The sequence below is a fragment of the Mustela erminea genome, chromosome 2 (genome assembly GCF_009829155.1).
Source record: "Mustela erminea isolate mMusErm1 chromosome 2, mMusErm1.Pri, whole genome shotgun sequence".
NCBI lineage: Eukaryota > Metazoa > Chordata > Mammalia > Carnivora > Mustelidae > Mustela > Mustela erminea.
Window position 1 is genome coordinate 156515120 of NC_045615.1, and position 15428 is coordinate 156530547.

The 15428-nt window shown below is 31.5% G+C and overlaps 1 protein-coding gene across 7 annotated transcripts in view; it reads right to left on the reverse strand.

The window, feature by feature from the left end:
* ANKRD17 (ankyrin repeat domain 17) overlaps window positions 1-15428 on the reverse strand; it is a 163183-nt gene that overhangs the window by 90821 nt on the left and 56934 nt on the right. Inside the window, exon 1 of one of the 7 annotated variants that reach the window (XM_032334555.1) lies at window positions 5277-5294. The exons of the other annotated variants lie outside the window; for them this stretch is intronic. Within the exon in view, the coding sequence (XP_032190446.1) occupies window positions 5277-5279 (3 nt within the window). The 5' untranslated portion in view covers window positions 5280-5294. Of the gene's footprint in view, window positions 1-5276; window positions 5295-15428 lie in introns of those variants that run through there. 7 annotated transcript variants of the gene reach the window in all.

Sequence of the window (15428 nt, forward strand, 5' to 3'; positions counted from 1 at the left end):
TATACAAGTTCCATTCAATTTAACAAATACACCCCCAATTACATATAATATGCAAAATGCAGTAGGGCAGCCAAAGGAGAAAGAAAATATAAAAATGATTTTATTATAATCAATGCCTTCTACAAATATACAATACGGAAAAATGCAACTCTATGTGCAAAGAACTAACTATACCGAAGATTAAAAACGGTACTAAGTAGACACTAATATAGGGACTGTACAGAGAGAAAGGAAAAAACAATTCTGAATGAGAATGGTAAAAAGAATAGTGCTTAAGAAAGATCGGGCCTTTCAATATTGTACCCAGTTCAGAATTTATATGGTAGCTTATTGAAGGATTAAAGTATTAAGATAATCAATTTTCTAAAAGATTTATTTTTTTATTTGAGAGAGAGGAACACAGAACAGGGGTTGGGGGGAGGGGCAGAGGGAAGGAGAGTCTCAAGCAGATTCCACGCTGAGCGTAGAGACCAACACAGACCTGATCTCAAAATCCTAAGATCACGACCTGTACTAAAACCAAGAGTGGGACACTTAACCAGCAGTGCCACCCAAGCATCCCAAATAAGCAATTTTTTAAAAAGATAATTAGAGATCATGTGAAAGATGGTTTTGTATAGATGTGACAACAGAAACAAGGAAACCTATTTATAACTTACTTCAATATACCAAATGAAAGATTATGGGAGGCGGGGATAGGAAAAGATCAGTTTTTGAGGATAAACATACGTTAAAATATGAAATGCCAGCAACTCCAGAATTTGGACTTCTTGACCTTTAACACTCCACATCCTCCCATCCCATCTCTAGCCACCAATTATTGCTCTTGTTCAGGAAACTACCCTGTCCATTTTCATTCAATTTAGAGCAGGCAGTCTAAATTTCAAGTTAATAGTCTATATTCCAAGAAAGATAATCTAGATCTTGATTATATTAAAACATCTTTTAAATAACAAAGAAGTCTCACACTTGCTCCAGGAAAACACAGTATCTTCAATCCAAAACTCACCATACTTAAAATCTGAAGAGCTCTTAATCAAGTCAATGCAGAAAAATCCCTCCTAAACAACATTTATGATCATTGTGTATGATTTTTACTTATAGTAAATGTTAGTGTTTAATTTTTATGACCAATTTTGTCATTTCAATGACAGTGGATTTTAAGAACACAGATCATAATTGATACCATTTCACCTACCAAAAATAAAGACTCATTAGAACAACCTGACTTGAGGTCATCATCATGGACTGAATTACATGATAACTCAAGTGTTGTCGCTTTTTCAGTGATATGCATTACAGGCTATGTAAAAGCTAATTCAAAGAAACAATTGTTTCTTCTTTTCTGTACCCGACCCCAAAACCTAATAAAAATTTCTTTGATCTGTATTTTTTGAAGTCTTAAATAGAGTAAACTTCAGGTAAAATACAACAATTCTTAAAGAAATATATTTGATGTAGTTTTTCCGTACCATTAATATAAAATCTTCAGTATGGTCACTGGACACTGATCTAGTATACGCTAAAATAAAACAGCATAAAATAAACCACTTAAAGTCCTTTTTGTAAAAAGAGTATCAATTAATAATATGACTCATTATGGTGCCAATATCCTGAGATTCAAGTAAATAAACTAAAGTGAACCTGACTAAAAGTAAATTTAGCTTTCAAAAAAATCTATCCATTAAGAAAACACTGATTTATTCTACATCATTTCATTCATACCCATCTACCCATCTAATAAAATTTTAGTTAAGATCTAGGAATGTGTTAAGAACTAGAGATATAATAGTTAACACAGCACTGTTCTCACAGAGCTAAAACATAACTCTTTTTCTTAAGCTTCAAAGTACTTACCTGCTACACCTCAGTATGAAATTATAATTCAATATGAAATTTTTAACATTAATTGTAAATTTTATAAAGTGAACCAATTATGACTATTTAAAATAAGTAAAATTGTATAGAATTCTCAAATCTAAAGTTTGTAAGTGGTTTTTCTGTCATAGAATTAAAGCCACAGATTTTAAAAAATTTACCCCAACTCTAAATATCAATAGTATGATGCAATTTAATTATTAATTTAACCTGTCTCTGGTATTTATCATTATTCATCAATTATCATAAAAACTGGCTCAGAATAAAATGACTCTTATTGCTTTAAAATGCATACACAGAAATACACACTCATTCTCAGATATAGACACACACAGTCATAACCTGGTGGAACTTGAGCACTCCAAGGATATTTTAAGTGTCGTAAGTTTATAAGGCGAATGGTTATTAACAGAATTAAAAATCAGATTGATATCAGAGTCCTAAATATAACCCAAGATGCTATAAGTCAACACTGCAACTAAAAGTTCTAAAGTATAATTATTTTAAAAGTAAAATTCTAAACTGTAGAATAAAATAATTTTTAGATATGTAAGCAAACTGAAAATTTTAAAACCACAAATATTTCTGAATTTAGAGTTCGAATCCAAGAAAAGGACAACCTTGGGAATCATAACACTAAGCATTTGGAAAAGAAACCAATATAATACAAGCTAACTTATCATGTTGGGTAGTTGTTAATAAATAATTCCTTAAAGTTAGAAGAGTAAAAACGTATTATAACATAAACATAATACTAAAATATCAGTTAAGCCAAGACTGAATGATATAATGCCAAAAACCTATGTTCAGCAAAGAGAACAACTAGTTGAAGATACGGTTTAATTCAATTCAATGCCTGCTAAAAAAGAGAAATGAAACACATAGTTTTCAAAGTGGGTAGTAAACAAAATAAAACTCAAATTCAGCTAAAGGCAAGGGGTGGCAGGTGGATGTGGAGGGAGCGAGGCTGGGCGGGTAGGCAGCGACAGCAGGAAAAGACCTTTTCCACAATAACCTTCAATGTGAGGAAAAAGACCAAAGACCAAAAACCAAGTTAATATAAAAGCAAGTGGGAAAACTTTTCTTATTTGAAAAAATTACACACAGATTAAGATTTTAAAAAAAGAAGAAAAACCCCTCAACTATATGCTATCATAAGAGAACTAAAATTTTTAGTCATAAGGCTAAAAGCATGAGAAAAAAAAAACAAAAACATGAAAAAGCAAACCCAGTCAAGGGTACAATTATTATCAAATAACTCAAGGCAAAAAGCATTACACAGAAAAAGGATATTTTATAATGGTAATAGATTTAATACACCAAAGCGTGTAACAGCCAGAGCATGTAATAGTCAAAATATAACATTGAAATATATATAAAGTAAATATACTTGAAATAAAAATTCACACAACTTAGCAGGAAACTTTTTACATACCTATGTCAGAAAATGAGAGCAAGTAGATTATGCAAGGACATGGATGATTGAGAAATAGATTCCATAATGAACTATACTTACATATCATAGTGAAATGGAAATTAGTATATCATGAACACAGAATACAGTCTTTTATAGCAAATAAAAGCCTGACCAAGGAAAAATCTCAAATGATTAAAAAATATATAGAGGTTACATTCTTAGTCCATAAAGCTAAGTGAAACTAAAATTTAACAATAATACTCTACTTAGAAATTTAAAAAAAAAAGAAAAAAGCCTACTAATAAACTTTCAGAATACAGGGAAAATAAAAATTAAAATCAGTAAGCATATTATTTCTTATGGGATTTAGTCATAGCTGTCCATAATGAAAAACTTAGATTTAAGATACATAAACTAAAAATCTTCAAAAATAAAATCCAAGTCGAAATGTATCAATATAATTTATGGTAGTAATAGAAATGAAGAAATTGAAAAGAGATTCAGAAGTAATTAGTAAGACTAGTAAGTGCTTCATGGATAGGTCTAGCATGAAGAGACAAGCCTTTGGTAAGCCTGATTACAGAAAATGAGAGGAAAAACAAAAACCATAAGGAGTTATTAAAATCAGAAAACTAAGCAAACCTATAAAGTCAAGAAATAGGAAAGCCTAAACAAAATGGATGATTTTCAAGAAAAAGGAGAAACATAACAGAATATACCAATAGAGGAAATCTCAGGGATAGTCACTAAACTATCCCTTAGAAGGAACAGAGCATTATTATATTATTTACAAAGCCCAGAAAACAGATGGGAAAATTCCCTAGCTCATAAGCATAAATAACCCTAATAGCAAACCTGAACAAGAATAGCAAAATAACTAAACAAAATAAAAAACAAATGAAACACATCATTAGAAAATTAAATTCAGAAGTTGTATAAAAAATATTATACAATACATACAAGAAAGGAGATAAAGGAAGTACTAAGAAATATAATTATTTGTACACACAGAAATAGTGACTTTCCCTTGCCTAGAATGCTTTTCCCAAAGCTTTCATTCTTCAGGTCTTAATTTGTATTTTACCTTCTCAGACAGTACTACCCAAGAAAATACTCTACTCATCTCTCTACCATACCACTAACTTTATTTCTGCTATAATTTTATCAGTACTATCACAGCCTAAAATTATCTTGTTTTTGGGTATCTGTTTATTATCTCTCTTCTCCAATTAAAGACAGGAACCATTCAGATTTACACTATCACCAGTGTGTGGCAAAGTTCCTGGTACAATGCAATATCCAAATAAATACTTGCTGAATAAATGTTAAAAATGAAAAAATCATAACCAGTAGTAGGTAGATGTATTAGGTAATTCACGACATTAAAATTTAGAAGTAAAAAGAATATGTATCATCTCAAAAAGAACACATAATAAACACAATATTCATTACCATGAAAATACTTAAGTCAAGAAGGAAACTTTTGTTCCATCCAGATAATATGCACCACCAGAAATCTAAACCACGTGTAAAATGTAAAAGTTTAAAAATTAGGATGCCATCAGGAAAAGAAGCTCAAATCAGAGCTAGTAGTGAACAGATTTGGAAGCCTAACCAATGCAATATGACCAGGAAAAAACAAACAAAAAATCCCCTAGAAATAGAATACTGAAAAAAGGAAACAACAAATGCTATCATTTGCAGAATGCATAATCATCCTTCTGGAAATTTCAAGAGAATCCAACGCAAACCAAGTAAATGATAAGATCGACAAACAAAAATCAATAGATTTCCTATATATTAGCAATAACCAATTGAAAACAACATGTAAACTGGAGGAAAGATGTAATTCACAGTAACAATGAAAACTACAAATACCTAGGAATAAACCTAACAAGAAAAGTCTAAGACCTACATGAAAAAACCATAAAAACTTTACTAAAGGACATAAAAGAACACCTGAAGAAATGGAGAGGCATACCATGTTCCTGGATGGGAAGAGTCAATAGTGTAAAGATGTCAATTCTCCCCAAATTAATCTGTAAATTCAATGCACTTCCAATCAAAATCCCAAAGGGATTTTTAATGGAACTTGACATGTTGATTCTAAAGTTCATCTGGAAGAGAAAATACACAGAAATTGCCAAAATTTTTTTGAAAAAGACAATGGGGAGGGGTACCCTATCAGATGTTAAATGTAAAATGAAAATAATTAAAACAATAGAGTATTAGATCCAGAAAACACATATTTTGGACTTTTAAAATGATAGAGGTAGTATTTCAAGTCAGTGGGGGAAAAAAAGACATTGTTCAATAAATTATTTTGGGAGAATGGTTAGGAAACTGGAAAAAACAGGTCCTTACCACAGGGGGGGAATATATATAGATACATACATACATACATATATATATATACATATACACACACACACACACATATATATGTGTGTGTGTGTGTTATCACATATATATACATGTATATACACATATATATATATAAAATTCCAGATGAATTAAAATCTATTAGAAACATACATAAAACTAAAGACGTCACAGGAAAAAAATATGAGACTAAACTAATATAAGAAGGCTTTTCTGGAAAGACACAAAACCTAGAAGCTAGGAAAGAAAAGACTGAAGATTTTGACAATATAAAAGTGAAAAATCTAAAGATTCTCTAAAGTAAGAAAAGTGACAGATTAAGAAGAAATATTATAAAATATGATGTAATATTATAAACAGAATAATAAAGAAATCCTAAAATCTCAGTAAGAAAAAGATAAACCCTACAATGGGTAAAATTGTATAAGTAGGCAATTTATGGAAGAAATAACAAATGACCAGTAAATATGCTAAATTTCATTGGGATTTGGGTAAATACAAATTAAAATGTGGCATTTTTCATCTATTGACAGATAATGTCTAGTGTTTTGGAGGATAATTTGACAGGATGTATAATCAGTATTTAAAAATGCAATTTTCCTTTTAAGAATTTAGTTTATAGAAACACTTGGTACATATAAGCAAAAAAATATGTACAAGGATGTCACAGTATTGACTATAACAGAAAAAACTATAATACATATGCCCATCAACAGAATGGTTAAATAAATTACACTATGAAACAGTAAATACCTATCTGCAGAATAAAGCAGGTCTAGATAAAACATTCTATACCACACTATCTAATGCCTTCACTAATTACCTTCATGAAACTTATCAATAGTAACATTTTCCCTAAATTTGTTTATTATCTTCTTATTTGAGTATCAGTTGCTTGGGTAAGGACCATATTTTTCCCTTGCTAGCCTTAAATATTAAGTACTTAAAAATATTTACTGAGTGAGTAAATAAACAATATTGATCCAGAAAGATACCCAAATTATATGAGAGAAAAACACAAGCCCAGAAAAGCAAACATGGTATGTATCCTTTTAAGATGATTTTAAGACCAAAATGCATGCATTGCACAAGGATACAAATAAAAAAATTTCCAGATGTCGAAACCCAAGTTGTTAACAGTGGTAACTGAAGAGCAAAATGAATTTTACCTTTTTACTTGTCTGTACCCTACTACATAGCTTACCTTAAGAGAAAAAAGACCACACAGTTTCTTACTGTGTGATTTTAGCAAATAATTAAGGGGTGGCGGGGAGACCCTTCAGACCTTTAAAGAAAATATCAGGAATAACCTAACCATTTCCATGTTTCTTTTTTTCTTTTTCTAGATTTTATTTATTTATTTGACAGAGACACAGTGAGAGAGGGAATACAAGCAGGGGAGTGGGAGAGCCCGATGTGGGGCTTAATCCCAGGACCCTGGGATCATGCCCTGAGCTGATGCTGAGGTAGATGCTTAATGACTGAGCCACCCCGGCACCCCCCCCATATTTCTAACAAAAATTCCAAAAGAGCTATCACAACAATTTGTATTATTTTTAGATACATAGACTTAATTTGTTGGTATATATAATTCAGTTTTTAGTATGCATATGCAACCTAACTATTTTTAAATGAACGAAAAAAGTCCTGGCAAAATGAAGTCATAGTAAATTTCAGTTAAAGTAACTGCCTGTTTTTCAAGAGAAGCAAGATTAAAAAAATATTATATTTTCTTCCTTCAATCTTTTTTCTTCTCTATAAAATTAAGTTTTTTTGGAAAGTCAGGCTTATTGCAGTATAATTTTGAATAAAAATCACCTTTTTAGTTGTACAAATCTATGAATTTTGAAAATTCATAGTTTTGTCATTACCACCACAATCAAGATAATTATTTCTTATCACAGAGAAATTTCTCTTGTCCCTTTGCAGGCAATTCCCTACCACTACCCTTTGCTACTAGCAACCATGACGTTTTCTGTTACTTTCAGATTTTTTTCCCCCAAAATGAAATGGAATCATCCAGACTTCCAACTGCAACTTTCACAAATGCATAATGCCTTTAAGATTCACTGATGCTATAGCATGCTTCGGTAGTTCATTCCTTTTTATTACTAGATAGTACTTCATCATATGGATGTACTGCAATTTGTTGAGCTAATCATCAGTTAATGAATATTTGAATACAAAACTTTATGTGAGCATGTTCTAATTTCCCTTGGGTAAATACATGAGAAGGATATGCCGTATGACAACTGTATATTTAAATCTATAAGAAACTGACAGACTTTTCCAAATTACAGTAGCATCTTGCTTTCCTGCTGCAGTGTATGTTCTGGTTCCTTTGCCTTCTCACTAGTATTCAGTATCAGCAGTTTTTTCCTTTCTTTTATTCCTCCTCTCTATTCTAATAGGATAGAATCACACTGTGATTTTATTCTGCAATTCCTTAATGGCTGAGGGTATGGAGCATCTTTCCCTCTGCTTATTCGACATCAGTGTATTTCTTCAATAAAGGATCTGTTAAGAACATTTTCCCCATTTCCTGTTCAGTTGTTGTTCCCTCATTATTGAGCTGTGAAAATTCTTAACATATTCTGAACATAAATCCTTTATCAGATATACAGTCTACAAATATTTTCTGCAAGCTGATGGCTTGTCTCTTCAATATATTCTGAAGAATAAACCTTTTTAAATTTGATGTAATCCAAATTATAATTTTTTCTTTTATGTTTGATTTTTTGTGCCCTATCTAAAATAGTTTTGCCGAACGCAAGGTCACAGATTTTCATTAGTGAATAATTAGAGAACATTATGTTCTCTTTCAGAAATTTTATTGTTTCAACTTTTATACCTAGGCTTATGATCCAATTCAAGTCAATTTCTCTATAAAGTAGAAAGTATAAAGACATGAGTTGAAGATCCTTCCATAAGAAGACATCCATATGTTTCAGCACCATTCATTGAAAAAAAACATTTTTCTTTATTGAGAAAAGGTGTGTTGGCACCTTTGTCAAAAATCAATTCCTAACACACAGATCTTCTCCAGATTCTATTCTCTTCTATTAATCAATGTTTCTATCCTTTCATCAATACACTGTCTTGGTTAAGACAACTTTGTAGTTGTCTTAAATCTCGAAATCCTTCAACTTTGTTCTTTTCAAAGTTGTTTTGACTACTCACTCTAGAGTCTTTTCTTTTCTATATAGTTATCAGACACAGCTGTCAACTTCTACCAAAAACAAAAACAAAATCCAAAAGGCCCTGATAGGATTTTGATTGAGATTATCCTGAATTCTATAGGCCATTCTGGGGTAAGAGGGATGGGATTTACATCTAAAAAGTACTGAATCTTCAAAATGATGAATATACTATGTTTTCATTTATTTACATTATCTTCAATTTTCTCATGAACGTTTTGTAGTTTACAGCTTACAAATTATATACTTATATCCTTAGGTGTTGCACGTTTTTATTTTAATTGATGTTTTAAATTTTCATTTTGAAATGTTCATTCTTAATATACAGAAATATGAGACCTTGCTAAACTCACGAATTAGTTCCATTACCTTTTTTGTACGTTCCATCACATTTTGTACATTCGACCATGTCATCTATGAATAAAAGACATTTTATTTGATTCTTTCCTATATTTGTGTTTTATTTGTTTAACTTACCTGCCTGAAAAATCCAGTATTATGTTGAGTAGGAAGGATGAGAATGGACATCTCTGTCTTGTTCTTAATCTTAGCGGAAAAGCATGCCGTTTTCACTGTTAAGTATGGTATCAGCTATAGGTTTTTCATAACTTCACTTTATCAGAACTAAAGACGTTCTCTGAATAGTCCTAGTTTACTGAGAAATTTTTTATTAGTGCATGTTAAATTTTATCAAATTCTTTTTTGTATCTATCGAGATTGTAAAATAATTTTTCTTATTGAGTTACACTGATTGGTTGGGATATGCTATAAACTTTGAATACATCCACCATCTGTTCATGTTGTATAATCTTGTTTATATGTTGCTAGATTCTATTTGTTAATATTTTATTTTATTAGGATTTTCCATCAAGGCTTATAAAATATATTCATCTATAATTTTCCTTTTTTTATAATGTCTTTGCTCATCAGGGTATCAGAATAATGTTAATTTCATAACATGAGTTGAGAAGTAATCCCTCGTCATCTATTTTCTGGAAAAGTTAGTACAGAATTAGAATTATTTCTTCCTTTGTTTCATATAATTCATGATGAAGCCATCTGGACATGGAGTTTTCTTTGATAAAGGGTTTTTAATTAGAAATATTTCTCTTAGATACATTATTTTTCAGGTTAATTATTGAGCAAAATTTGTATTCTGTGTTTTTCACAGAATTTGCCTATTTCATCTCAGTTAATTTTGTTGGCATAGTTAGACATAATAGTCCCTTATTAATCTTTCAATGTATAAGGGTGGGATTTGTGGTAACATCCCTTTTTTAACTGCTGATAAGAGTAACCTCCCTGTGTCTGCCTGTCTCTCTCGCTCCTTCCCCATCAGTCTGAGTCAAGCTTGCCATCAGAGACTATGGACTATGAGAAACAAACTGAGGGATTTATAAGGGAGGAGGGTTCAGGGAAAGGTAAGCCTGATGGTGGTTATTAAGGAGGGCACGTATCGTGTGGAGCACTGGGTATGGTATATAAACAATGAATCTTGGAACACTGAAAAAACAAAAAAAAAATTTTTTTTTAAAAAGCGCTTTATCAGTTTTAATGATTCTTTCAAAGAACCAACTTTCAGTTTTATTTTTATTATTTTTACTTTCAATTTCATTGATACCTATTTTTATCTTTATTAATATCTTAATTCTGCCTGCTCTGATCTAATAAGTTCTTTCTGCAGTTCCTTAATGCAGAACTTTAAATTGATTTGAAAACTTTTTTAAAAAAAACAAGCATTTAATGTCATAAATTTCCCTCTAAGCACTGCATTTGCTGCATACCACAAATTCAGATATACTTCATTCAGTTCAAAATATTTTTAAATTCCTCATGTGGCTTCTCCTTTGAACCTTGTATTCTTAAAATGTGCTGTTTAATTTCCAAATATTTGGGGACTTTCCACAGATCTATTTTTTACATTAGTTTAATTCCCTTATGGTCAAAGAACTTTTTTTTTTTTTTTGAGCCCAACATGGGGCTTGAACTCATGACCCTGAGATCAAGACCTGAGCTGAGATCAAGAGTTGGACTGAGTCACCCAGGCACCCCTCAAAGAACATTTTTAACCAAAATAAAAATATTTCTAAAGTTCATAGAAATTTTAAATAAAGTTAATATAAAGATAATTGGCAAAAAGGCATACCGTACCAAAACCAAACAGTAAAAATGGTAAATTTTGTTATGTACATATTACAATATAAAAATCAGGAAAAAAACAATTGTTGGTTTACAGATTTTACTGTTCAATAAACATTAAATTTAAGAAGGAAGTTAAAAAGTCAATTTAAAAAAAGACAACTGGTATCAATATTAAATTCAACAAAGAGAAAAAACATGAATGCTCCATTCCAAAAATCCTAAAATTTTGGAGGAAAGTATCTTAAAGATAACGTCCTCAAAATATGAACCTATTCTCACATTTGTATCTTGAACACATATCTTTTTCTAACTTTGAAGTTGTACATTTTATTAACATCTAGCCTAATTCTATAATTTTTTTATTATTCTCTATTAAATGTGTTCTTAACTGCATTCTAGGGACCTAAACCTTTCCTCTTTCATTCAGTCCATATGTTCTCCTATTGATCATTTTTTCCTGTCTGGCTCACAATTAAATGTGCCCATCATCTCAAGTATTCACTTTTTTCTTTCTTTCTTTGGTTTTTGTGTTTTTCTAAGTATTTTCTGATCAGGCCCTTCTGGAGATTCTCTTTCTTGGCCAACTCATTCAAATAATGGTCATGTTCCTTCCATTCCACCTTCAGCTTTTTATTTAACCTCTACACCAGGGTAACATCATCTATAAACACAAGTTTTAGCTACGACTTTTTCTACTGAAAAAGTAGAAATATTTCATTTTGAAATATTCATTTTGAAATATTTTTCTCTACAAAGCAGACTTCTCTGTTCAGCTTCAGTTCTTTATTATCTAAACTGCTGATATTTCTTTCCCAATGTGCTATCGATACCAGTATTAAGCCCATCTTAAAATATTATCCTTCTCCAGGAAAATAGAGTTCTTCTAGGGGTTTGTTCTCAGAGGAAAGTACAGAGCCTTGCCTTTACTGTCTTGATCTTCTCACTGCTTCCACTGATCAAAGATAATACTCTACAGAGGGCAGCAAAGCAGGAAATTTCTAATAGACTATCATTACCCAAATAAACAATTGAGCCCTATCCTAAATTTCATATAGGTAATTTATATAGAGAGAGAAATTATATATGTGCATGTATATATATATATACATATATATATATATATAAAATTTATATAGAGAGTCAGATTTCTAAGTATTCCAACACTCTTTAAAATATAAATAAGATCTTATCATTTTTTTGTTTAAAACTGTACATGGCTCCCATTTCACTTAAATTGGCTCCAAAGTCTTTACGAAGTCTCAAGATGGCAAAGATTATTGTTTTAGTCACTTATGTAACCCAAACTCCAAGAACAGGATAGGTACTCAAAATATTTGCTAAATGACTAACTTCAAGGTTGGGTAAAATCCAACAAGAAAGAACATTCTTGACACACCAAATAGTAGTAAGCACGAATAACATTAGAATAGTAGTAGACCTGCTCACTCGTAGTTGAGTATGTAAGTACAATACTTGACAAATTTCAGTAATTACCAAAACAGAAAATTGCTATCTATTATAACAAATACTTTTCTCTACCTGCTAATCTTATCTGAGTCTAAGGAGAATATATAAAACTCACATGCCAACCTTTTTCAAGCAAAGAGAAGTAACAAGATTAAAAATGTATTCCTGGTTTTCAATCTAAACATCAGATGTCATTATAAAGAAATCTTTTAAAGGCCACTTTTTGGGGGGTGGGGCAAGGAGAGAAGGGGAAAGAGAGAGAGAGAGAATCTTAAACAGACTCCACCTCCATCGAGGACCCTGACGTGGGGCTTGATCTCACAACGCTGAGATCATGACCTGAGCCAAGAGTTGGACATTTAAACAACCAAGTCACCCAAGAGTCCCTAAAGGCCACTTAAAAAAAAAAAAAAACTATCAGTAAATGATTTCACTATGGAGGTCAAAAACAGACAACTACACAGAAGAAAACTGAAAACCCCAAGTGTCTTAAAGGTACAGGTTTCTGTGGCTTGAGATATGATCATCATATATAGCTGTGATAGTATGTTATATTACCCATCTTAAATTAAAGGGAAGATGTGCTTTGGAAAACTGTGTTAATGACCCAAAACACTGATTTAGTGTTAAAGACATTAATGTCAAAGGTATATATGAAGAATCAGAATAAAAGTATTTTATAAAATGTTAGAATGGACAAGAAGCAGTATTTCTCAAAATTACTTTATAAAACAGTAGATATTTAAGTAGTTCCTCTATATCCTAATGTTTATATTTAAGTAGCTATTTTACTAGATTCCATGCTTATCTAGCACCTGACCTCAAGAACCATTTCTAAGGACTGAAATATATTAAGAGTCTTCCATAACTAAGTTTGTGGGGAGTTTTTGGCATAGCCAGATAAAATACTCACATTATTCAAATGGCCTCTGGAAATCATACTGTTCCTTGCAAGCTATCATTAAGTAACTCTGAATTTGGTATAATTTTACAAGCATAAATAAAATCACAATTATGAAAATACATGCCCAAGGAAATTCATCATAACTTGCCCTGTCTTGGTTTCCCCACTGAAATCTTTTTAATTCACTGATTCTGTTGCCTGCACACAGACAAGCAGCAGAAGGCACGTGGTTTGAGTCACAGTGTTTCCACAAAAGACCTGTTTTCATCCTAGGGATAGGATTATTTTACAGCTAATTTAAGCAAATATGAAATTTAAATATCTTAAATGACAAAGATTAAAGAATATCATTCACATTACTAAAAGAATCTTCATGAGGAACTGAATGGATATTGTTTAGCTAATTAATTTAGACACATGAGTCTCAATGGTAAGATCAGTAACTCCTGCTTGGTAGGGTTTATGTCTGCGTCTATGTCTATGTCATCTCTGTTTTCACCACAGCACTTTATACATCATAGGTCATATATAAATGCTGGTAAAAATTAACATAAAAAGCACATTTTATTTCCTGTACTTAAAATATTTGAAAGAAATTAATATTCAATTTTCAGAAGGGAACCTAAAAACATTCTCTGGACTCAAATATTCTGTTTGCTGCTTATTTAGAACTCAAGATGTATTATGAGTAGCACCCTTTGAGCCCCCAACTCCCCACCAATTAGTCTAAATTAAGCAGCTCTGAAACACTTGTTAGATCTTGTGCTGCTAATGCATCCCATCTACAGCAAGATTTCTTACAGCAGAAGGTGGAAAAGCAGATACTATGCAAACACCACTCAAGGCTTATATTCCTATAGTCATATAGTGAATACAGTTTACCTTATGTCATGTTTATAGCAACAGAGACAGTTGTGTTATAATGCAACAAATGCTTCCTGACAAACCTCACATCCTGCAAGTGGCACATTAAAATAACATGGCTCAGGCAAAAATAGAACTGGGGACATTTCAAAACTTATGCAACAGTCATCAAAACATTAAGAAAAATAACTATTAGAATAAAAATACTAGCTTACTAAAAAGACATAACTTTCCACGAGTAAGAAATTACTACAGTAGGGGTGCCTGGGTGGCTCAGTTGGTTAAATGACTGCCTACAGCTCAGGGCATGATCCCAGGGTCCTGAGATCCAGCCCTGCGCTGGGCTCCCTGCCCGGCAGGAAGCCTGCTTCTCTCTCTCCCACTCCCCCTGCTTGTGTTCCCTCTCTCGCTGTCTCTGTCAAATAAATAAATAAAATCTTTTTTTTTTTTTAAGAAATTACTACAGTAATAATGTCATAACTTTAAAAAGAGGAGAACCCTGTAACAAGTATTTTCAAGAGAGAACTATCAGCCAAACTAAGCTAAGGCAAAGAAATTCAAGTGAATGAGCATCTCATTGAACACATTATTTACTGTTTGACTTGATGTATTCAACTGTGACTGCATACTTGGCATTCAGCACCTGTTACCTAGTGATACAAAACCCCAAAATATTGGGAAAAACCTGTATGAACCAATGTAAATTCAGAGTTATATTGCCATCATTTCCCTAACTTAAGAGTATCCATATATATAAGCTAAATCAAAACATTTTTGAAACATTAGGGAAAAAAGTATAAACTAGTAGTATCCCAAAAGAACTGAAACATATGGGTATTCCATATACCTACTAATTGTATATAGGCATTTGTTTGATAGAAACATTCAACGGGGAACAGTTTTACTAAAATCTCACCAATTTTAATCGATTACCTAGTCATGATAACAAAATAATATGAATTATCATTTAATTAGCAGTAAAAATATATGTCTATATACTAAAACCCTTAAATTACCCAAACATATCATTTACTTTAGTTTCTCACAGCAAATGAAAAATCACATTTGGTACACTGCTAATGTAAATCAAACAAATTAACTGAATAGCCATCTACTGATGGCTTAAAGACTTAGATTATTTATGGATAGCTCCACTTAACATTCAAAAACTCAAGAA